At 55.9% G+C, this 23,812-nt stretch overlaps 1 protein-coding gene across 4 annotated transcripts in view; it reads left to right on the top strand.

Moving 5' to 3' along the window:
* Positions 1–23,428, top strand: part of exd3 (exonuclease 3'-5' domain containing 3) — a 459,468-nt gene extending 436,040 nt beyond the window's left edge. For 3 of the 4 annotated variants that reach the window (XM_067977292.1, XM_067977295.1, XM_067977294.1), the window contains exons 22-23: positions 963–1,056; positions 22,528–23,428. In XM_067977292.1, the coding sequence (XP_067833393.1) occupies positions 963–1,056; positions 22,528–22,892 (459 nt within the window). In that variant the 3' untranslated portion in view covers positions 22,893–23,428. The remainder of the gene's footprint in view (positions 1–962; positions 1,057–22,527) is intronic. The other variant, XM_067977296.1, reaches the window with a different exon arrangement.
* The last annotated feature ends 384 nt before the right edge of the window (positions 23,429–23,812 follow it).

Here is a 23,812-nt window from a genome sequence, read left to right as displayed (position 1 = left end):
TTCTCCAGTGAGACTCCCGTTGGGGGCCGTGTTTCTCCAGTGAGACTCCCGTTGGGGGCCGTGTTTCTCCAGTGTGATTCCCGTTGGGGGGCCGTGTTTCTCTAGTGTGACTCCCGTTGGGGGCCGTGTTTCTCCAGTGAGACTCCCGTTGGGGGCCGTGTTTCTCCAGTGTGATTCCCGTTGGGGGCCGTGTTTCTCCAGTGAGACTCCCGTTGGGGGCCGTGTTTCTCCAGTGAGATTCCCGTTGGGGGCCGTGTTTCTCCAGTGTGATTCCCGTTGGGGGCCGTGTTTCTCCAGTGTGATTCCCGTTGGGGGCCGTGTTTCTCCAGTGAGACTCCCGTTGGGGGCCGTGTTTCTCCAGTGAGACTCCCGTTGGGGGCCGTGTTTCTCCAGTGAGATTCCCGTTGGGGGCCGTGTTTCTCCAGTGAGATTCCCGTTGGGGGCCGTGTTTCTCCAGTGTGATTCCCGTTGGGGGCCGTGTTTCTCTAGTGTGACTCCCGTTGGGGGCCGTGTTTCTCCAGTGAGATTCCCGTTGGGGGCCGTGTTTCTCCAGTGAGATTCCCGTTGGGGGCCGTGTTTCTCCAGGTGTTTTTTCTTTGAGTCAGGTTATCGGGGGGAGGAGGGGAGGGATCGAGTGTGAGTGAGAGGCAGTGAGTGGACACACACCGTGAGTGGTGAGTGATGTGGTCACTTTGTCACAGGCTCTGGCCCACCCAGCCCTTCTGCAGTCCAACCCATGTTGGATTGTACTGGACACCATTGATCTTTGGGCTGATTTCCCGGGTTTGTTGGTGGGAGCTGAGTGTATCTGGGATCGTGGGCGTGTCACTCGTAACCTCATGTCCCTTCATCTCAAACACTGGTTAACCATGGGCGGCGCACTCAGGATACGAGTGATCGGGGGCGAGGTTCCCACCAGGCCCTGCACACAGATAACCCCTGTCTCTCTCTCCCTTTCCTAGGCCTGTAACGGGGCCGAGTATCTGAAGCTGTCTGTGGAAGAGATGGTACAAGCTGTTCAGTTCAACGCTGGCCCAGGAAGGACAGAGAGTTCAGGTAACTAGAGATTGTGGGGGGGGGGAGCTCCCGGGGAGTGGGGGGGACGGGGGGATGTGGGATCTCCTGGGGGGGGGAGGTGGGATCTCCTGGGGGGGGGAGGTGGGATCTCCTGGGGGGGGGGATCTCCCGGGGGGGGGATGTGGGATCTCCTGGGGGGGGGAGGTGGGATCTCCTGGGGGGGGGAGGTGGGATCTCCTGGGGGGGGGGATCTCCCGGGGGGGGGGATGTGGGATCTCCTGGGGGGGGGAGGTGGGATCTCCTGGGGGGGGGGAGGTGGGATCTCCTGGGGGGGGGATCTCCTGGGGGGGGGATGTGGGATCTCCCGGGGGGGGGGATGTGGGATCTCCCGGGGGGGGGGATGTGGGATCTCCCGGGGAGTGGGGCTGGGGGGTGATGTGGGATCTCCCGGGGAGTGAGGGGGACAGGGGGGGGATGTGGGATCTCCCGGGGGGGGTGGGATCTCCTGGGGGGGGGGATGTGGGATCTCCCGGGGAGTGGGGCTGGGGGGGGATGTGGGATCTCCTGGGGGGTGATGTGGGGTCTCCCTGTGGTTGGGGGGGTGGGTGTGAGGGACCTGCATCTCTCAAAAAGGATTCAGAAAGTTAATGGTGGATTAAGGTGAAAGTGAAAGGGTGTGGTCCTCTGTCAAGGTGTGTTTATGATATTCAGTATTGCTCCTGTGGAAGGGAGTCACTGATTTTACTCCATTATTCACACCCCACAGATTGCCCCACCCCATATCATTCAGTTACTGCTCTCTCCTGATTCCAGTCCTGTTACACTTTCTCCGACACGACAAGGTGTGATCTCCACTCTCACTGTCCACTCTGCACCATGGGAGCCGTGCCTGGCCTGTTAGCTGGGGCCCGGACTCGGGCCTGGCCTGTTAGCTGGGGCCCGGACTCGGGCCTGGCCTGTTACCTGAGGCCCGGACTCGGGCCTGGCCTGTTAGCTGGGGCCCGGACTCGGGCCTGGCCTGTTAGCTGGGGCCCGGACCTCGGGCCTGGCCTGTTACCTGAGGCCCGGACTCGGGCCTGGCCTGTTAGCTGGGGCCCGGACTCGGGCCTGGCCTGTTAGCTGAGGCCCGGACTCGGGCCTGGCCTGTTAGCTGGGGCCCGGACTCGGGCCTGGCCTGTTAGCTGGGGCCCGGACTCGGGCCTGGCCTGTTACCTGAGGCCCGGACTCGGGCCTGGCCTGTTAGCTGGGGCCCGGACTCGGGCCTGGCCTGTTACCTGAGGCCCGGACTCGGGCCTGGCCTGTTAGCTGGGGCCCGGACTCGGGCCTGGCCTGTTACCTGAGGCCCGGACTCGGGCCTGGCCTGTTAGCTGGGGCCCGGACTCGGGCCTGGCCTGTTACCTGAGGCCCGGACTCGGGCCTGGCCTGTTAGCTGGGGCCCGGACTCGGGCCTGGCCTGTTAGCTGGGGCCCGGACTCGGGCCTGGCCTGTTACCTGAGGCCCGGACTCGGGCCTGGCCTGTTAGCTGGGGCCCGGACTCGGGCCTGGCCTGTTAGCTGGGGCCCGGACTCGGGCCTGGCCTGTTAGCTGGGGCCCGGACTCGGGCCTGGCCTGTTAGCTGGGGCCCGGACTCGGGCCTGGCCTGTTACCTGAGGCCCGGACTCGGGCCTGGCCTGTTAGCTGGGGCCCGGACTCGGGCCTGGCCTGTTAGCTGGGGCCCGGACTCGGGCCTGGCCTGTTAGCTGAGGCCCGGACTCGGGCCTGGCCTGTTAACTGGGGCCCGGACTCGGGCCTGGCCTGTTAGCTGGGGCCCGGACTCGGGCCTGGCCTGTTAGCTGGGGCCCGGACTCGGGCCTGGCCTGTTAGCTGAGGCCCGGACTCGGGCCTGGCCTGTTAGCTGGGGCCCGGACTCGGGCCTGGCCTGTTAGCTGGGGCCCGGACTCGGGCCTGGCCTGTTAGCTGGGGCCCGGACTCGGGCCTGGCCTGTTAGCTGGGGCCCGGACTCGGGCCTGGCCTGTTAGCTGAGGCCCGGACTCGGGCCTGGCCTGTTAGCTGGGGCCCGGACTCGGGCCTGGCCTGTTAGCTGAGGCCCGGACTCGGGCCTGGCCTGTTAGCTGGGGCCCGGACTCGGGCCTGGCCTGTTAGCTGAGGCCCGGACTCGGGCCTGGCCTGTTAGCTGGGGCCCGGACTCGGGCCTGGCCTGTTAGCTGGGGCCCGGACTCGGGCCTGGCCTGTTAGCTGGGGCCCGGACTCGGGCCTGGCCTGTTAGCTGGGGCCCGGACTCGGGCCTGGCCTGTTAGCTGGGGCCCGGACTCGGGCCTGGCCTGTTAGCTGGGGCCCGGACTCGGGCCTGGCCTGTTAGCTGGGGCCCGGACTCGGGCCTGGCCTGTTAGCTGAGGCCCGGACTCGGGCCTGGCCTGTTAGCTGGGGCCCGGACTCGGGCCTGGCCTGTTAGCTGGGGCCCGGACTCGGGCCTGGCCTGTTAGCTGGGGCCCGGACTCGGGCCTGGCCTGTTACCTGAGGCCCGGACTCGGGCCTGGCCTGTTAGCTGGGGCCCGGACTCGGGCCTGGCCTGTTAGCTGGGGCCCGGACTCGGGCCTGGCCTGTTACCTGAGGCCCGGACTCGGGCCTGGCCTGTTAGCTGGGGCCCGGACTCGGGCCTGGCCTGTTAGCTGGGGCCCGGACTCGGGCCTGGCCTGTTAGCTGGGGCCCGGACTCGGGCCTGGCCTGTTAGCTGGGGCCCGGACTCGGGCCTGGCCTGTTAGCTGGGGCCCGGACTCGGGCCTGGCCTGTTAGCTGAGGCCCGGACTCGGGCCTGGCCTGTTAGCTGGGGCCCGGACTCGGGCCTGGCCTGTTAGCTGGGGCCCGGACTCGGGCCTGGCCTGTTAGCTGGGGCCCGGACTCGGGCCTGGCCTGTTAGCTGGGGCCCGGACTCGGGCCTGGCCTGTTAGCTGAGGCCCGGACTCGGGCCTGGCCTGTTAGCTGGGGCCCGGACTCGGGCCTGGCCTGTTAGCTGAGGCCCGGACTCGGGCCTGGCCTGTTAGCTGGGGCCCGGACTCGGGCCTGGCCTGTTAGCTGAGGCCCGGACTCGGGCCTGGCCTGTTAGCTGGGGCCCGGACTCGGGCCTGGCCTGTTAGCTGGGGCCCGGACTCGGGCCTGGCCTGTTAGCTGGGGCCCGGACTCGGGCCTGGCCTGTTAGCTGGGGCCCGGACTCGGGCCTGGCCTGTTAGCTGGGGCCCGGACTCGGGCCTGGCCTGTTAGCTGGGGCCCGGACTCGGGCCTGGCCTGTTAGCTGGGGCCCGGACTCGGGCCTGGCCTGTTAGCTGGGGCCCGGACTCGGGCCTGGCCTGTTAGCTGGGGCCCGGCCTGTTGCTGATCTCAGTGGGGAAGCAGCAACTGTCCTCAGCACCCCTGGTGTGGGAATGGGGAAAATCAGCCAGGGTTCCTGCTTCGGTTTGTGTGGAGTGATCCCTGCGGAAAGTCTGCCCGGTGTGGATTGAGATTGGTATGAGCGTTCGATAGGTCACAATCCTCAGTCAAGGCGTTCTGAGAGGAACAAGAAAAACAAATGAGAAAGGGAGAATGGTTAAAACCGGTCGAGGGAAGGAAATGAGGAGTAAGTTGGGAATTCAGAAAGAACAACATCACACAAAGTGGAAATACTTTGTCCCTATTTACCTGATCAAAACCCCTCCATCTTGAATCCTTCGATTAAACCTCCTCCATCTTCACCGGTCTCTCCTCAGAACTAAAGCCTCTCGTCCCTGGATCACAGTCCGCTTTGTACTCTCTCCGTGCCCCAGTGTGTTCTTTGTGTTTGACCGTGTATTAATTACCCACTGCTTCACCTCACTGAACACACACCCTTGTCCCCCAGTTTGCCTCTCTTCTCTCGGACACTGAGGTACAGGTTCCACAGGCTGCAGCCAATATCTGAACCTCACTCAAGTGGCCAATTGTCATCCGTGCTGCTCGACTGTGTGAGTTGCTGCACTGTACAGAGGGGCAGTCTCCTGAGTCTATTTCTGCCCCTTTTCTAAGCATCTGTCCCGTTCAAATGTTACAGTCCTTCGGGAAAAGTCTTACCAGAACGCAGGACCAGGGAGATTTAGGAGCAGGACAGGCCTTTGGATCCAATCCCAGCCATTTTACCCGAGAGGGCACAGGGGAGATGGGCCTCTTTCTGTGCTGTATAGGCCGATCATAGAATCATAAAATAGTTACAGTGCAGAAGGAGGCCATTCAGCTCATCGAGCCCATACTAAGTCTGGGATGTTGGTTCCACTTGTCAGATCGTAAGAGGAGATTTGGAAAATGTTTGTGGTATTATCAGCAGCCACAGAGAGCTGTGTATCTGTGGGTCTGAGCAGAACCGTGAGAACCTCCACCTCAGTCTCAGCCTCAGTGACTGTGAAGATCAATCACAGGCAGTTGCAAGAAGCCACAACACCACATGAAAAGGCCGGGAAGATCTGCACCGAGTTCTCAGCCTCTTCAGCCCCGCTTCTAATAGGTCAACACTTCTCAACGTGCTACACACGGCAGGCCTGACAAAGCTGGCCGTCAGGGGATGAAGAAATATCGATGCATCTCGTCCATGTTAAAGGCACAGGCCTCCCCTTAGTGGTGTTAAAGGCACAGGCCTCCTCTCAGCCGTGTTAAAGGCACAAGCCTCCCGTCAATGGTGTTAAAGGCACAGGCCTCCCCTCAGCGGTGTTAAAGGCACAGGCCTCCCCTCAGCCGTGTTAAAGGCACAGGCCTCCCCTCAGCGGTGTTAAAGGCACAGGCTTCCCCTCAGCGGTGTTAAAGGCACAGGCCTCCCCTTAGTGGTGTTAAAGGCACAGGCCTCCTCTCAGCCGTGTTAAAGGCACAAGCCTCCCGTCAATGGTGTTAAAGGCACAGGCCTCCCCTCAGCGGTGTTAAAGGCACAGGCCTCCCCTCAGCCATGTTAAAGGCACAGGCCTCCCCTCAGCGGTGTTAAAGGCACAGGCTTCCCCTCAGCGGTGTTAAAGGCACAGGCCTCCCCTCAGCGGTGTTAAAGGCACAGGCTTCCCCTCAGCGGTGTTAAAGGCACAGGCCTCCCCTCAGCCGTGTTAAAGGCACAGGCCTCCCCTCAGCGGTGTTAAAGGCACAGGCCTCCCCTCAGCCGTATTTTTCTTTTCCCATGTTGCCGTGGGCTCCATCCTATTATGTAAGAGGAGCGGAGTTTGCCACCTTGAGAGCAATGACCAATTAAAAACTAATTTCCACTAGAAATGATACTGTAACATGTTCTGTCTCCCTGCTGGAACACCCCCCCTCTCTGCTGGAACACCCCCCCTCTCTGCTGGAACGCCCCCCCCTCTCTGCTGGAACACCCCCCCTCTCTGCTGGAACACCCCCCCTCTCTGCTGGAACACCCCCCCTCTCTGCTGGAACGCCCCCCCCCCCCCCCCCTTGCTGGAACGCCCCCCCTCTCTGCTGGAACGCCCCCCCCCCCCCCCCTTGCTGGAACGCCCCCCCTCTCTGCTGGAACGCCCCCCCCCCCCCCTTGCTGGAACGCCCCCCCTCTCTGCTGGAACGCCCCCCCCCCCCCCCTTGCTGGAACGCCCCCCCACCCCTCTCTCTGACTGAGAGACACCAGTCAGTGTACAACTATCTCCCTGAGAGAGAAGGACTGAGACGCCAGTCAGTGTACAGATATCTCCCTAAGGGAGAGAGGGACTGAGATACCCCACTCAGTACACTGATAACTCCCTGAGAGAGAGGGATTGAGATACACCAGTCAGTGTAGAGATATCTCTCTGAGGGAAAGGGTCTTAGAGGTGAGGTGAGAGTGACATCAAGGCAGCATTTGACTGAGTGTGCTATCAAGGAGCCCTAGTAAAATTGAAGTCAATGGGAATCAGGGGAAAAACTCTCCAGTGGCTGGAGTCATACCTTGCACAAAGGAAGATGGTAGTGGTTGTTGGAGGCCCATCATCTCAGCCCCAGGACACTGCTGCAGGAGTTCCTCAGGGCAGTGTCCTCGGCCCAACCATCTTCAACTGCTTCATCAATGACCTTCCCTCTATCATAAGGTCAGAAATGGGGATGTTTGCTGATTATTGCACAGTGTTCAGTTCCATTCGCAATGAAGCAGTCCGAGCCAGCAAGACCTGGACAACATCCAGGCTTGGGCTGATAAGTGGCAAGTTACATTCGAGCCAAACAAGTGCCAGGCAATGACCATCTCCAACAAGAGAGAGTCTAACCACCTCCCCTTGACATTCAATGGCATTACCATCGCCGAATCCCCCACCATCAACATCCTGGGGGTCACCATTGACCAGAAACTTAACTGGACCAGCCACATAAATCCTGGAACTCCCTTCCTAACAGCACTGTAGGAGAACCTTCACCACACGGACTGCAGCGGTTCAAGAAGGCGGCTCACCACCACCTTCTCAAGGGCAATTAGGGATGGGCAATAAATGCCGGCCTCGCCAGCAACGCCCACATCCCATGAACGAATAAAAAAGAAGAGACCCCAGTCAGTGTACAGATATCTCCCTGAGGGAGGGACTGACTGTCATCTCTCAGTCTCTCTCTCTCCGATGTGATAGGCTGCTGTATATGGTATTTCAGGAGAAAAATTGAAAACTGCTGCAGTTTGCCTCCTCCATGATGTGCAGGGGAGAGTGAAATTGTATTTTTTATTCATTCATGGGATTTTGACCCAGCGACAATGAAGGAACAGCGATATATTTCCAAGTCGGGATGGTGTGTGACTTGGAGGGGAACGTGCAGGTGGTGTTGTTCCCATGTGCCTGCTGCCCTTGTCCTTCTAGGTGGTAGAGGTCGCGGGTTTGGGAGGTGCTGTCGAAGAAGCCTTGGCGAGTTGCTGCAGTGCATCCTGTGGATGGTACACACTGCAGTCACGGTGCGCCGGTGGTGAAGGGAGTGAATGTTTAGGGTGGTGGATGGGGTACCAATCAAGCGGGCTGCTTTGTCCCGGATGGTGTCGAGCTTCTTGAGTGTTGTTGGAGCTGCACTCGTCCAGGCAAGTGGAGAGAATTCCATCACACTCCTGACTTGTGCCTTGTAGATGGTGGAAAGGCTTTGGTGAGTCACTCACCGCAGAATACCCAGCCTCTGACCTGCTCTTGTAGCCACTGTATTTATGTGGCTGGTCCAGTTAAGTTTCTGGTTGATGGTGGAGTCAGGCAGGCAGTGCAGTTTTGTATTCTGTTACGTGTCTGAGACTCTCCCAGTGCAGGCTGTGTAAACACACGGTGGTTAGTGGTTAGAGTGTTAGTCTGTGCCGGGCTCCAGCTCGTACACACAGTGCTGGGAGTCAGTATTTTAACTCTTTCCCACCCGCTGTAATTTCCTCAGTCACCGCACATCTCAGCATCTGGTTTGTGCACAGCAGTGAGGGACAACCTCTTATCCTCACCCCTCTCCCCCACTCTCCTCCCCCCCCTCCTATCTCCCACCTCTCCACTCTCCCCCTCCTATCCCCCACCTCTCCACTCTCCCCCTCCTATCTCCCACCTCTCCACTCTCCCCCTCCTATCTCCCACCTCTCCACTCTCCCCCTCCTATCTCCCACCTCTCCACTCTCCCCCTCCTATCCCCCACCTCTCCACTCTCCCCCTCCTATCCCCCTCCTCTCCACTCTCCCCCTCCTATCCCCCACCTCTCCACTCTCCCCCTCCTATCCCCCACCTCTCCACTCTCCCCCTCCTATCCCCCTCCTCTCCACTCTCCCCCTCCTATCCCCCACCTCTCCACTCTCCCCCTCCTATCCCCCACCTCTCCACTCTCCCCCTCCTATCCCCCACCTCTCCACTCTCCCCCTCCTATCCCCCTCCTCTCCACTCTCCCCCTCCTATCCCCCACCTCTCCACTCTCCCCCTCCTATCCCCCTCCTCTCCACTCTCCCCCTCCTATCCCCCTCCTCTCCACTCTCCCCCTCCTATCCCCCTCCTCTCCACTCTCCCCCTCCTATCCCCCTCCTCTCCACTCTCCCCCTCCTATCCCCCACCTCTCCACTCTCCCCCTCCTATCCCCCTCCTCTCCACTCTCCCCCTCCTATCCCCCACCTCTCCACTCTCCCCCTCCTAAGCCCCACCTCTCCACTCTCCCCCTCCTATCTCCCACCTCTCCACTCTCCCCCTCCTATCCCCCTCCTCTCCACTCTCCCCCTCCTATCTCCCACCTCTCCACTCACCGCCCTCCTATCCCCCACCTCTCCACTCTCCCCTCCTCTCTCCACATCCTCACCCCCTCACCCTTCCTCATCCCCCCTCCCCACCCCCTCTCCCTCTCCTCATCCTCACCCCTGCCTCTCCTCCTCCTCACCACCACCTCATCTCTCTCCCCTCCTCACCTCTCTCCCCTTCCTCAGCTCTTTCCACCTCCTCTCCTCTGTGTCCCTCCACACCCTCTCCCTCACTCACCCTCCTCACCCCTCTTCCTCATTAACCCTTCTCACCCCACGCCCTCACTCCCCCTCTTCACCCTTTGCACTCTCTCCCCATCCTCACCCTGCTCCCTCTCCTCACCCCTCTCACCTCCTCAGCTCTCAACCCGTCCTGACCCTCTCTCTTCTCCTCGCCCAGTGAGAGTCAGTGTCTGTGGAACTGTCCCCCAGTGAGAGTCAGTGTCTGTGGAACTGTCCCCCAGTGAGAGTCAGTGCCTGTGGAACTGTCCCCCAGTGAGAGTCAGTGTCTGTGGAACTGTCCCCCAGTGAGAGTCAGTGTCTGTGGAACTGTCCCCCAGTGAGAGTCAGTGCCTGTGGAACTGTCACCCAGTGAGAGTCAGTGCCTGTGGAACTGTCCCCCAGTGAGAGTCAGTGTCTGTGGAACTGTCCCCCAGTGAGAGTCAGTGCCTGTGGAACTGTCCCCCAGTGAGAGTCAGTGTCTGTGGAACTGTCCCCCAGTGAGAGTCAGTGTCTGTGGAACTGTCCCCCAGTGAGAGTCAGTGTCTGTGGAACTGTCCCCCAGTGAGAGTCAGTGTCTGTGGAACTGTCCCCCAGTGAGAGTCAGTGTCTGTGGAACTGTCCCCCAGTGAGAGTCAGTGTCTGTGGAACTGTCCCCCAGTGAGAGTCAGTGTCTGTGGAACTGTCCCCCAGTGAGAGTCAGTGTCTGTGGAACTGTCCCCCAGTGAGAGTCAGTGTCTGTGGAACTGTCCCCCAGTGAGAGTCAGTGTCTGTGGAACTGTCCCCCAGTGAGAGTCAGTGTCTGTGGAACTGTCCCCCAGTGAGAGTCAGTGTCTGTGGAACTGTCCCCCAGTGAGAGTCAGTGTCTGTGGAACTGTCCCCCAGTGAGAGTCAGTGCCTGTGGGACTGTCCCCCAGTGAGAGTCAGTGCCTGTGGAACTGTCCCCCAGTGAGAGTCAGTGCCTGTGGAACTGTCCCCCAGTGAGAGTCAGTGCCTGTGGAACTGTCCCCCAGTGAGAGTCAGTGCCTGTGGAACTGTCCCCCAGTGAGAGTCAGTGCCTGTGGAACTGTCCCCCAGTGAGAGTCAGTGCCTGTGGAACTGTCCCCCTGTGAGAGTCAGTGCCTGTGGAACTGTCCCCCAGTGAGAGTCAGTGCCTGTGGAACTGTCCCCCAGTGAGAGTCAGTGTCTGTGGAACTGTCCCCCAGTGAGAGTCAGTGCCTGTGGAACTGTCCCCCAGTGAGAGTCAGTGCCTGTGGAACTGTCCCCCAGTGAGAGTCAGTGTCAGTGGAGAGTAGTATATTGTGGAACAAATGTTGTGACCCAGAGTGATGTCTCCCCCTTTGCTGGATGTTGTGTTCCGAGGTTGTCGCTGTCATCTTACTGCTCTGGGTCCCTGGGTTGTTGATCAGTGTCCAGTGATCACTGCTGAATTGTGTGTGGTAGTCCGGTGAGTTCAGCTCGAGCCCCACAACACCTCCATCTTGAGTGATTCTGGTCGGCCCCTGCCAGCTTCTGCGAGTGACCGAGCCCCAGGGGACAGGCTGCACAGTAACAGGATTCCTTCCCATTGCCCGCTGTTTAACCCCGAGTGTTGGAGGACGGTGGGGAGAGTGCTTGAGGGAGTTAGAAGAATCTTAGAATCATAGAAAATTTACAGCACATAAGGAGTGCAATTAAGGGGAACAGATAGCGTGGATAGAGAGAAACTATTTCCACTGGTTGGGGATTCTAGGAGTAGGGGGCACAGTCTAAAAATTAGAGCCAGACCTTTCAGGAGTGAAATTAGAAAACATTTCTACACACAAAGGGTGGTAGAAGTTTGGAACTCTCTTCCGCAAACGGCAATTGATACTAGCTAAATTGCTAAATTTAAATCTGAGATAGATAGCTTTTTGGCAACCAAAGGTATTAAGGGATATGGGCCAAAGGCAGGTATATGGAGTTAGATCACAGATCAGCCATGATCTTATCAAATGGCGGAGCAGGCATGAGGGGCTGAATGGCCTACTCCTGTTCCTATGTTCCTAATGTGGTGACCAGAACTGTACACAGTACTCAAGCTGTGGCCGAACAAGTGTTTTATACAGTTCCAACATAACCTCCCTGCTCTTATATTCTATGCCTCGGCTAATAAAGGAAAGTATTCCATTTGCCTTCTTAACCACCTTATCTACCTGTCCTGCTACCTTCAGGGATCTGTGGACATGCACTCCAAGGTCCCTCACTTCCTCTACACCTCTCAGTATCCTCCCATTTATTGTGTACTCCCTTGCCTTGTTTGCCCTCCCCAAATGTATTACCTCACACTTCTCTGGATTGAATTCCATTTGCCACTTTTCTGCCCACCTGACCAGTCCATTGATATCTTTGTGCAGTCTACAGCTTTCCTCCTCACTATCAATCACACGGCCAATTTTTGAATCATCTGCAAATTTCTTAATCATGCCCCCTACATTTAAGTCCAAATCATTAATATATATCACAAAAAGCAAGGGACCTTGTACTGAGCCCTGGAAACAGCCTTCAAGTCACAAAAACACCCATCGACCATTACCCTTTGCTTCCTGCCACTGAGCTGATTTTGGATCCAATTTGCCACTTTCCCTTGGATCCCATGGGTTTTTACTTTTTGACCAATCTGCCATGTGGGACCTTGTCAAAAGCCTTGCTAAAATCCACAGAGACTACATCAAATGCGTTACCCTCATCGACCCTCCTTGTCACCTCCTCGAAAAATTCAATCCAGTTAGTCAGACACAACCTTCCCTTAACAAATCCATGCTGACTGTCCTTGATTACTCCGTGCCTTTCTAAGTGACGGTTTATCCTGTCCCTCAGAATTGATTCCAATAATTTGCCCACCACAGAGGTTAGACTGACTGGCCTGTAATTACTCGGTCTATCTCTTTCTCCCTTTGTAAACAATGGTATAATGTTAGCAGTCCTCCAATCCTCCGGCACCACGCCTGTAGCCAGTGAGGATTGGAAAATGATGGTCAGAGCCTCCGCTATTTCCTCCCTGGCTTCTTTTAACAGCCTGGGATACATTTCATCCGGGCCTGGTGATTTATCCACTTTCAAAGATGCTAAACCCCTTAATAATTCCTCTCTCACTATGTTTATCCCATCCAATATTTCACACTCCTCCTCCTTAACTACAATCTCTGCATCATCCCTCTCCTTTGTGAAGACAGACGCAAAGTATTCATTAAGAACCATACCCACATCTTTCACCTCCACACATAGTTTACCCTTTTGGTCTCTAATAGGCCCGACTCTTTCCTTAGTTATCCTCTTGCTCTTTATGTATTTATAAAACATCTTTGGGTTTTCTTTGATTTTATTTGCTAATATTTTTTCATGCCCTCTCTTTGCTTTCCTAATTTCCTTTTTAATTTCACTCCTGCACTTTCTAGACTCCTCTGGGCTTTCTGTAATATTGAGCTCTCGGTGTCTGATATAAGCTTCCCTTTTATGCCTTATCTTACCCTGTATGCTCCTTGACATCCAGGGGACTCTAGATTTGGGAGCCCCTCGCTTTTTCTTTGTGGGAACATGTTTACTCTGAACCCCTTGAATCTCCCCCTTGAATGTCTCTCACTGCTCTGACACTGATTTACCTTCAAGTAACTGTTTCCAGTCCACTTTTGCTAAATCACTTCTCAGCTTAGTAAAATTGGTCTTTCCCCATTTGAGATCTTTTACTCCTGTTCTATCTTTGTCCTTTCCTATAACTATGCTAAAACTAACTGATTTATGATCACTATCACCAAAATGCTCTCCCACTGAAACTCCTTCCACCTGCCCAGCTTCATTCCCTAAAACTAAATCCAGAACTGCCCCCTCTCATAGAGTCATAGAGTTATACAGCACGGATAGAGGCCCTTCGGCCCATCGTGTCCGCGCCGGCCATCAGCCCTGTCTACTCTAATCCCATATTCCAGCATTTGGTCCGTAGCCTTGTATGCTATGGCATTTCAAGTGCTCATCCAAATGCTTCTTGAATGTTGTGAGGGTTCCTGCCTCCACAACCCTTTCAGGCAGTGAGTTCCAGACTCCAACCACCCTCTGGGTGAAAAAGTTCTTTCTCAAATCCCCTCTAAACCTCCCGCCTTTTACCTTGAATCTATGTCCCCTTGTTATAGTACCCTCAACGAAGGGAAAAAGCTCCTCAGTATCCATCCTATCTGTGCCCCTCATAATTTTGTACACCTCAATCATGTCCCCCCTCAGCCTCCTCTGCTCCAAGGAAAACAAACCCAATCTTCCCAGTCTCTCTTCATAGCTGAAGCGCTCCAGCCCTGGTAACATCCTGGTGAATCTCCTCTGCACCCTCTCCAAAGCGATCACATCCTTCCTGTAGTGTGGCGACCAGAACTGCACACAGTACTCCAGCTGTGGCCTAACCAGTGTTTTATACAGCTCCATCATAACCTCCTTGCTCTTATATTCTATGCCTCGGCTAATAAAGGCAAGTATCCCATATGCCTTCTTTACCACCTTATCTACCTGTTCCGCCGCCTTCAGGGATCTGTGAACTTGCACACCAAGATCCCTCTGACCCTCTGTCTTGCCTAGGGTCCTCCCATTCATTGTGTATTCCTCTTGTTGGGTTTGCTATATACTGGCTAAAAAAACTCTCCTGAATGCAATTTAAGAATTCTGCACCCTCTCTACCATTCACACTGTTTGTATCCCAGTTAATATTCGGCTAGTTGAAATCCCCTACTATTACTGCCCTGTTGTTTTTGCACTTCTCAGAAATTTGCCGACATATTTGCTTTTCTATCTCCCTCTGACTGTTTGGGGGTCTATTGTACACTCCCAGAGTGAGACTGCTCTTTTTTTGTTCTTTAGCTCAACCCAGTCCCCTGTTCCACGAGATCCCTGCGTGAGGTTCTTGCTGTGGGAACCTATTCCTGCTGGGGATCTCCTTCTGTGTAAAGCCTGCCCTTCACCCCCTGACCCTGTGTCTGGCAAACCTCGTTTTACAGGCTCTCCCTCTGCCCTGTCAGTGATCACTCGGAAACACCCCTTGGAGAGGCTGGAGACCATCCTATTATGTGGTACCTGAAAGATCTTCCCTCTGACTCCAGGAATCAGCCACCCCTCCGCTCCTCCCCCCCTCTGCTCCCCCCCCTGCTCCTCCCCCCCTCTGCTCCTCCCCCCGATCCTCCCCCCCCCTGCTCCTCCCCCCTCTGCTCCTCCCCCCTCCCCCTGCACCTGTCAGACTGGGACAACCCCTTGTGATGCAGGGACCAGAACCTGTTGATGAAAGTAGTGATGGGACTAGCTGGAGCCTGGTACACAGCAGGGGACTTCCCCCGGGGGGAGGGGGAGATTCTCTGTGAGGGGCCAGGTACCTGAAGCATCACCAGGTGCCAGAAACATAACCAGGTTTAAAAGCAGCAAATTGTATCTGACCTGAGCCAGGCAGCAGTGAGTCCACAAGGTTGAAGCTATGACAGAAGTGGAGAGAGATGGAAAACGGGGTGAAACAGAGCAGTGAATGGGTTGTAGATGGGAATTGGACCGACCTGGGGGAGGTAACTGGATCGACCTGGGGGAGGTAACTGGATCGACCTGGGGGAGGTAACTGGAGCGACCTGGGGGAGGTAACTGGAGCGACCTGGGGGAGGTAACTGGATCGACCTGGGGGAGGTGCCTGGAGTGATGTGGGGGAGGTAACTGGATCGACCTGGGGGAGGTGCCGGGAGCGACCTGGGGGAGGTAACTGGATCGACCTGGGGGAGGTAACTGGAGCGACCTGGGGGAGGTAACTGGATCGACCTGGGGGAGGTAACTGGATCGACCTGGGGGAGGTAACTGGATCGACCTGGGGGAGGTAACTGGATCGACCTGAGGGAGGTAACTGGAGCGACCTGGGGGAGGTAACTGGATCGACCTGGGGGAGGTAACTGGATCGACCTGGGGGAGGTAACTGGATCGACCTGGGGGAGGTGCCGGGAGCGACCTGGGGGAGGTAACTGGATCGACCTGGGGGAGGTAACTGGAGCGACCTGGGGGAGGTAACTGGATCGACCTGGGGGAGGTAACTGGATCGACCTGGGGGAGGTAACTGGATCGACCTGGGGGAGGTAACTGGATCGACCTGAGGGAGGTAACTGGAGCGACCTGGGGGAGGTAACTGGATCGACCTGGGGGAGGTGCCTGGAGCGACCTGGGGGAGGTAACTGGAGAGACCTGGGGGAGGTAACTGGATCGACCTGGGGGAGGTAACTGGATCGACCTGAGGGAGGTAACTGGATCGACCTGGGGGAGGTAACTGGAGAGACCTGGGGGAGGTAACTGGAGCGACCTGGGGGAGGTAACTGGAGCGACCTGGGGGAGGTAACTGGATCGACCTGGGGGAGGTAACTGGATCGACCTGGGGGAGGTGCCGGGAGCGACCTGGGGGAGGTAACTGGATCGACCTGGGGGAGGTAACTGGAGCGACCTGGGGGAGGTAACTGGATCGACCTGAGGGAGGTAACTGGAGCGACCTGGGGGAGGTAACTGGATCGACCTGGGGGAGGTAACTGGATCGACCTGGGGGAGGTAACTGGATCGACCTGGGGGAGGTAACTGGAGCGACCTGGGGGAGGTAACTGGATCGACCTGGGGGAGGTAACTGGATCGACCTGGGGGAGGTGCCGGGAGCAACCTGGGGGAGGTAACTGGATCGACCTGGGGGAGGTAACTGGATCGATGGGTCTGGAGAGATTTGGGAGCTGGGCTGATGGGTGGCAGATGTTATTTAATGTCATGAGACATTGGAGAGGGGGCAGCATAGGACAACTAAACTGAGACCTGGGGTTAGGCACCTGGGTCCTGGGGAGAGGCTGGAGAAAGAGGGAATGTTTACACAGAAGAGAAGGTTCAGGGGGTGATCTGATAGAAGGATTCAGGATCCTTGTGGAATGGACTGTCCAGGGATGGAGTTCAGAGCTTTTTCCATTAGTAGATTGAAGAGAGAGGGGTATAAAGGGGATTATGGGATGTATTTCCTAGACAGCAGCACTGCCCAGAGTGCTCTTTTCCCTGTACATTCCCTCTGTGAGGAGGGAGAACTGACATCAGTATATTCTGTCTGCTTTTCTTCCTTGTTTCTCCTTATCTCCTCAGATTGCCCGTGGGATTTGTGACTGGACACCTTGTACTCTTAATAGAGGCCTTGCACGACCACCGTGCATGCTGGGATAGCCCACCGTGCATGCTGGGATAGCCCACCGTGCATGCTGGGATAGCCCACCTCCACGCTTGCTCTTGCGTACAGTAGCGAGTGAAGCTCAGGCAATCACAAGCATCATATGATAAACCTGAGAGGAGCCCAGTTCATAGCTTATTAACAGGAGGCTATATTGTAGTTACAACAAGCTGCAGTTCTCCAGTGTGGGGAGACTGGCCATGAGCAGGAACATTGTGTACTCACTCTACCTGTCTGCTGCAAGCTCGCACAGCCCTGTAAAACCACAAATATTTCACAGGCATTTACACTGGCAGTAAAGGTGTGTCAATTCACAGAACATTCCTTCAAGACTAGCTCATGTCATGTGAGCAGGATCCTCTCCAAATTCCTGGACAGACACTTGTGTCTGCGTGGCCCTCGAATTCGCCCCTCCCTCTCTACCTTCTAATTGTAGTGAGCTGCTGTGAATCAAAAATAGCAGCAAGGGTTTCTCCTCGCTCAAACCTTTGGTGCAGCGGTAAACGCGACATTTCACACTGCTTTTTATTGTTGCATGTTTCCTTCTCTGGCCTCTTTTAGACACATCACAGAACACTCCTGGTGAAACCCTTGAGAACGCTGCACGTTCCCTGTCACCGATAGCCACAGGCAGGGAGTGTTGATCTCACCGGCTGCTCTTTATATATCCCCACGTCTCTCTGCTCAGCTCCGCGCTGGGGCCGGGCTGGCGTTCCAAGCTGTCAGCAATCCTCCTGTATATGGCGACACTATTCCAACGTGCGAGGCATCATCTCTGAGCCAAACCCAGCCTCCCTCTGAGCTCAGCCCACTAGCACGTTCCAGGGATGGTCACCTGGAGCAGGAGATCGGGCTGACTTTCTCCTTCTTAGCCTGAGAAATGTAAACGTGTGCACATCGAGGGAGGACAGGAAAACTGGACCCAAAACCTCACCAGTAACATGGGTCCGACACCCTTCACATGGGCAAGAAATGGACTGTGCCCACCCCCAGGGTATTTCCCCCCCCCCCATTGAGGGACTGTGCCCACCCCGGGGTGCCCCCCCCCGGGATATTCACCCCTCCCTCCCCCCCCCATTGAGGGACTGTGCCCACCCTGGGGTATTCAGCCCCCCCCCATTGAGGGACTGTGCCCACCCTGGGGTATTCACCCCCCCCCCCCATTGAGGGACTGTGCCCACCCTGGGGTATTCAGCCCCCCCCCATTGAGGGACTGTGCCCACCCTGGGGTATTCACCCCCCCCCCCATTGAGGGACTGTGCCCACCCTGGGGTATTCAGCCCCCCCCCATTGAGGGACTGTGCCCACCCTGGGGTATTCACCCCCCCCCATTGAGGGACTGTGCCCACCCTGGGGTATTCCCCCCCCATTGAGGGACTGTGCCCACGCTGGGGTATTCACCCCCCCCCCCCCCAATTGCTATAGTGGTAGGGAAAGAGCTATAGTGGTAGGGGATTCTATCGTAAGGGGAACAGACAGGCGTTTCTGTGGCCGTAAACGTGACTCCAGGATGGTTTGTTGCCTCCCTGGTGCCAGGGTCATGGATGTCACTGAGCGGCTTCAGGGCATTCTCAAGGGGGAGGGTGAGCAGGCAGAGGTCGTGGTCCACATTGGGACCAACGACATAGGTAGGAAGGGAGATGAGGTCCTGCATCAAGAATTTAGGGAGCTAGGTAGCAGATTAAAGAGCAGGACCTCAAAGGTTGTAATCTCTGGATTACTCCCAGTGCCACGGGCTAGTGAGTATAGAAATAGGAGGATAGAACAGATGAATGCGTGGCTAAAGAGTTGGTGCAGGAGGGAGGGTTTCAGTTTCCTGGATCACTGGGCCTGCTTCTGGGGAAGGTGGGACTTGTACAAGTCGGACGGGTTGCACCTGAACCAGAGCGGGACAAATATCCTTGCGGGGAGGTTTGCTAGCACTGTTGGGGGGGGTTTAAACTAACTTGGCAGGGGATGGGATACAGAGTGGAGCTACAATAGGGGGTGATGTGCAGCCAAATATAGAGAAAAAAACAAGTCAGCTTGGAAGACAGGGCAAATATGTGAGGGCAAGGCTGGATGGCATCTATTTTAATGCAAGGAGCCTTGCAAATAAGGTGGATCAACTGAAGGTGTTGATAAACACATGGGAGTATGATATTGTTGCTGTCACAGAGACATGGTTGAGGGAGGGGCAAGACTGGCAGCTCAATATTCCGGGGTACAGAATCTTCAGGCGAGACAGAGGGGGAGGTATAAGAGGAGGGGGGGTCGCAATATTAATTAAAGAATCAATTACTGCCATAAGGAGGGATGATATATTAGCAGGTTCCTCTAATGAGGCCATATGGGTGGAGCTTAAAAACAAAAAGGGGGCAAGCACTTTGATGGGAGTGTACTATAGGCCCCCAAACAGTCAGGGGGAGATAGAGGAACAGATATGTAGGCAAATCTCAGAAAATTGTGCAAATAATAGGGTAATAATAGTGGGGGATTTCAACTTCCCCAATATTAACTGGGATACTCAGAGTGTAAAAGGCTTAGAGGGTACAAAATTCTTAACGTGCATCCAGGAGAGCTTTTTGAGCCAGCATGTAGAAAGTCCTACAAGAGAGGGGGCGGTACTGGACCTAATTCTAGGGAATGTGGCCGGCCAAGTGGAAGAAGTGCTAGTAGGTGAGCACTTTGGTGACAGTGACCATAATTTGGTGAGATTTAAGGTGGTCATGGCAAAGGACAGGGAGGGGCCGGAAATAAAGGTTCTAAATTGGGGGCAGGCCGATTTTAATAGGATAAGGCAGGATCTGGCCAAAATGGACTGGGATCAGCTGCTTGTAGGAAAATCCGCATCGGAGCAATGGGAGTCTTTCAGAAGGGAGATTGAGACCATACAATGGCAACATGTTCCCGTAAAGGTCAAGGGTGGTTCCAAGAACTCCAGGGAACCTTGGATGTCAGGGGATATACGAGAATGGATTAGGAAAAAAAGGAGGGCTTTTGGCAGATACAAAAGGCTAAAGACGGAGGAAGCCCTAGAGGAGTACAAAAAGTGCAGGGGGATACTTAAAAAAGAAATTAGGAGATCAAGGAGGGGCCATGAAATAACACTGGCGAGCAAAATAAAGGAAAATCCTAAGATGTTTTATAAGTATATTAAGGGTAAGAGGATGACTAGGGAAAAAATAGGGCCTATTAGGGACAAAAATGGCAATCTGTGTGTGGAGCCGGCAGATGTAGGAGGGGTTCTAAATGAATTTTTTGCATCTGTTTTCACTGTGGAGAAGGACGATGTAGACATAGAAATACGGCAGGGGGACTGTGATATACTCGAACATATTAACATCGAGCGGGAGGAGGTATTGGCGGTTTTAGCAGGCCTAAAAATGGATAAATCCCCAGGCCCGGACGAAATGTATCCCAGGCTACTGTGTGAGGCAAAGGAGGAGATTGCGGGGGCTCTGACACATATATTCAGAACCTCTCTGGCCACAGGGGATGTGCCAGAGGACTGGAGAACCGCTAATGTAATACCATTATTCAAGAAGGGGAGTAGGGAAAAACCGGGGAACTACAGGCCAGTGAATTATTGGAAAAAATTCTGAAGGACAAAATTAGTCTCCACTTGGAGAAGCAAGGATTAATCAGGGATAGTCAACATGGCTTTGTCAAGGGAAGATCATGTCTGACTAATTTGATTGAATTTTTTGAGGGGGTGACTAGGCGTGTGGATGAGGGTAACGCAGTGGATGTGGTATACATGGATTTCAGTAAGGCCTTCGATAAAGTCCCCCACAGGAGACTGGTCAAGAAGGTACGAGCCCATGGAATCCAGGGTGCCTTGGCACTTTGGATACAAAACTGGCTTAGTGGCAGAAGGCAGAGGGTGATGGTCGAAGGTTGTTTTTGTGACTGGAAGCCTGTGGCCAGTGGGGTACCACAGGGATCGGTGCTGGGTCCCTTGCTGTTTGTGGTCTACATTAATGACTTGGATATGAATGTAAAAGGTATGATCAGTAAGTTCGCTGATGATACAAAAATTGGTAGGGTGGTAAATAGCGAGGAGGATAGCCTCAGTCTGCAGGACGATATAGATGGGTTGGTCAGATGGGCGGAACAGTGGCAAATGGAATTTAACCCGGAAAAGTGCGAGGTGATGCACTTTGGAGGGACTAACAAGGCAAGGGAATACACAATGAACGGGAGGACCCTAGGCAAGACAGAGGGTCAGAGGGATCTTGGTGTGCAAGTTCACAGATCCCTGAAGGCGGCGGAACAGGTAGATAAGGTGGTAAAGAAGGCATATGGGATACTTGCCTTTATTAGCCGAGGCATAGAATATAAGAGCAAGGAGGTTATGATGGAGCTGTATAAAACACTGGTTAGGCCACAGCTGGAGTACTGTGTGCAGTTCTGGTCGCCACACTACAGGAAGGATGTGATCGCTTTGGAGAGGGTGCAGAGGAGATTCACCAGGATGTTACCAGGGCTGGAGCGCTTCAGCTATGAAGAGAGACTGGGAAGATTGGGTTTGTTTTCCTTGGAGCAGAGGAGGCTGAGGGGGGACATGATTGAGGTGTACAAAATTATGAGGGGCACAGATAGGATGGATACTAAGGAGCTTTTTCCCTTCGTTGAGGGTTCTATAACAAGGGGACATAGATTCAAGGTAAAAGGCGGGAGGTTTAGAGGGGATTTGAGAAAGAACTTTTTCACCCAGAGGGTGGTTGGAGTCTGGAACTCACTGCCTGAAAGGGTTGTGGAGGCAGGAACCCTCACAACATTCAAGAAGCATTTGGATGAGCACTTGAAATGCCATAGCATACAAGGCTACGGACCAAATGCTGGAATATGGGATTAGAGTAGACAGGGCTGATGGCCGGCGCGGACACGATGGGCCGAAGGGCCTCTATCCGTGCTGTATAACTCTATGACTCTATGACCCTGGGGTATTCCCCCCCCCATTGAGGGACTGTGCCCACTCCGGGATATTCACTCCCCCCCCACCACCATTGAGGGACTGTGCCCACCCTGGGGTAGTCACCCTCTCCCCATTGAGGGACTGTGCCCCCCCTGGGTATCCCTTCTCCAATCTTGCTGGGTTACAGCTCCACAGGTGACCAGCATCCTCCAGTACCACGGGCAGCAGCCATTTTTCACACGTGAGCCTAGAAAGTGAGTGTTAGCAAGCTAGTGAACCAGGGAGGCATCACATCCAATACTAATCCTGTCCTCATCTGATGTTCACACACTCACTTTCCAGCAGGATTCAATGGGTAACGATCAGGGGCAGGAACCCTGGCACCCTCCCTAACCCATGGGCACTGAGGCCTATCACTGACCTAACTGAGGTCATCTGACTCAGCACCTGGCTCAGAACCATAGCACTCAGTCATTGTTCGGGATCTACTAAACACACTGTCCTCCTGTAATACTCAGCCGAATAGCATGAAAGCGCATAGAGGCCGAGCACTCGCACGTAGAGACGGGTACCGGCACGTAGAGACGGGCACCAGAACATGCAGACGGTCACTGGCACATAGAGACGGGCACCGGCACGTAGAGACGGGCACCAGAACATGCAGACGGTCACTGGCACATAGAGACGGGCACCGGCACGTAGAGACGGGCACCAGAACATGCAGACGGTCACTGGCACATAGAGACGGGCACCGGCACGTAGAGACGGGCACCGGCACGTAGAGACGGGCACCAGAACATGCAGACGGGCACCGACTGACACACTCCCACCAACACAATATACATCGTGCCCTGAATATTACTTATTTGAGCTGGTCAATAAAACGGTTTTGAAGTGTGAGATTGAGCAGCAGGTGTGAGGATCTTGTGTCAAATGGTGCAGAGCGGTGGAAATCCTGACTCTCAATTCCTTTCTCTCAGTTTCTTGTGTTCTCCTTTGCAGATGATGCAGCAGCAGTTGGGAGAAGGTCCCCCAGTATTGACCGCTCCCCCAGAACAGTCAGGCCTGGGATACCTCCACAGACAGACATTGGGAACTGGCTGGGCCAGACTGGCAGCTCCTCCTACAACCCCAGCTGTCGCTGGGCGGAGAGATCAGGGCTCAACATGAAGACGCTGAGGTTTACAAGTGGTGCACTCTTACAGGTGGCGTCCATTCCGCCCGGGGTCCTGGACAAGGTGGACATGTTTTACTGTTGTACTTCGTGTGGTAAAGTGTTCTGGGAGGGTTCACACTTCAGCCGTGTGGTCTCCCAGTTCCAGGAGGTGCTGCACGTCACAGACGATATGACATTTTACCATTTGTAACAGCTCTCGATGCTGCATTTGATGTTTAATCTCCATCTGAAAGACAATATTAGTTTTAGATTAGACAGAGATGATGAGTTTGTACCTTGTCAGTGAGTCACTGCCTGGTATTGGTGTTTTGTTCCTCCCCCTCTCTCCACATGGCATCTTTTACATCAAACTCACCATCAATGCCAGACTGGACCACAGGTCCAGCGAGCTCCCAGGTTCCATTCCCATTTTTCCTGTAGTATCTGATGAACCCTCCTATCTCAATGACCCAACCCCCCCGTCTCAATGACCCAACCCACCCCGTCTCACCGACCCAACCCTCCCCGTCTCACCGACCCAACCCTCCCCGTCTCACCGACCCAACCCTCCCCGTCTCACCGACCCAACCCTCCCCGTCTCACCGACCCAACCCCCCCCCCCGTCTCACTGACCCAACCCCCCCCGTCTCACCGACCCAACCCCCCCCCCCCGTCTCACTGACCCAACCCCCCCCGTCTCACTGACCCAACCCCCCCCGTCTCACTGACCCAACCCCCCCCCGTCTCACCGACCCAATCCCCCCCGTCTCACCGACCCAACCCCCCCCGTCTCACCGACCCAACCCCCCCCGTCTCACCGACCCAACCCTCCCCGTCTCACCGACCCAACCCCCCCGTCTCACCGACCCAACCCCCCCCCCCCGTCTCACCGACCCAACCCCCCCGTCTCACCGACCCAACCCCCCCGTCTCACCGACCCAATCCCCCCCGTCTCACCGACCCAACCCCCCCCGTCTCACCGACCCAACCCCCCCCGTCTCACCGACCCAACCCTCCCCGTCTCACCGACCCAACCCTCCCCGTCTCACCGACCCAACCCCCCCCCCCCGTCTCACCGACCCAACCCCCCCCGTCTCACCGACCCAACCCCCCCGTCTCACTGACCCAACC

Source organism: Heptranchias perlo, unplaced genomic scaffold, assembly GCF_035084215.1.
Source record: "Heptranchias perlo isolate sHepPer1 unplaced genomic scaffold, sHepPer1.hap1 HAP1_SCAFFOLD_140, whole genome shotgun sequence".
NCBI classification, from domain to species: Eukaryota; Metazoa; Chordata; class Chondrichthyes; order Hexanchiformes; family Hexanchidae; genus Heptranchias; species Heptranchias perlo.
This window is presented reverse-complemented; position numbering and strand designations above follow the sequence as displayed.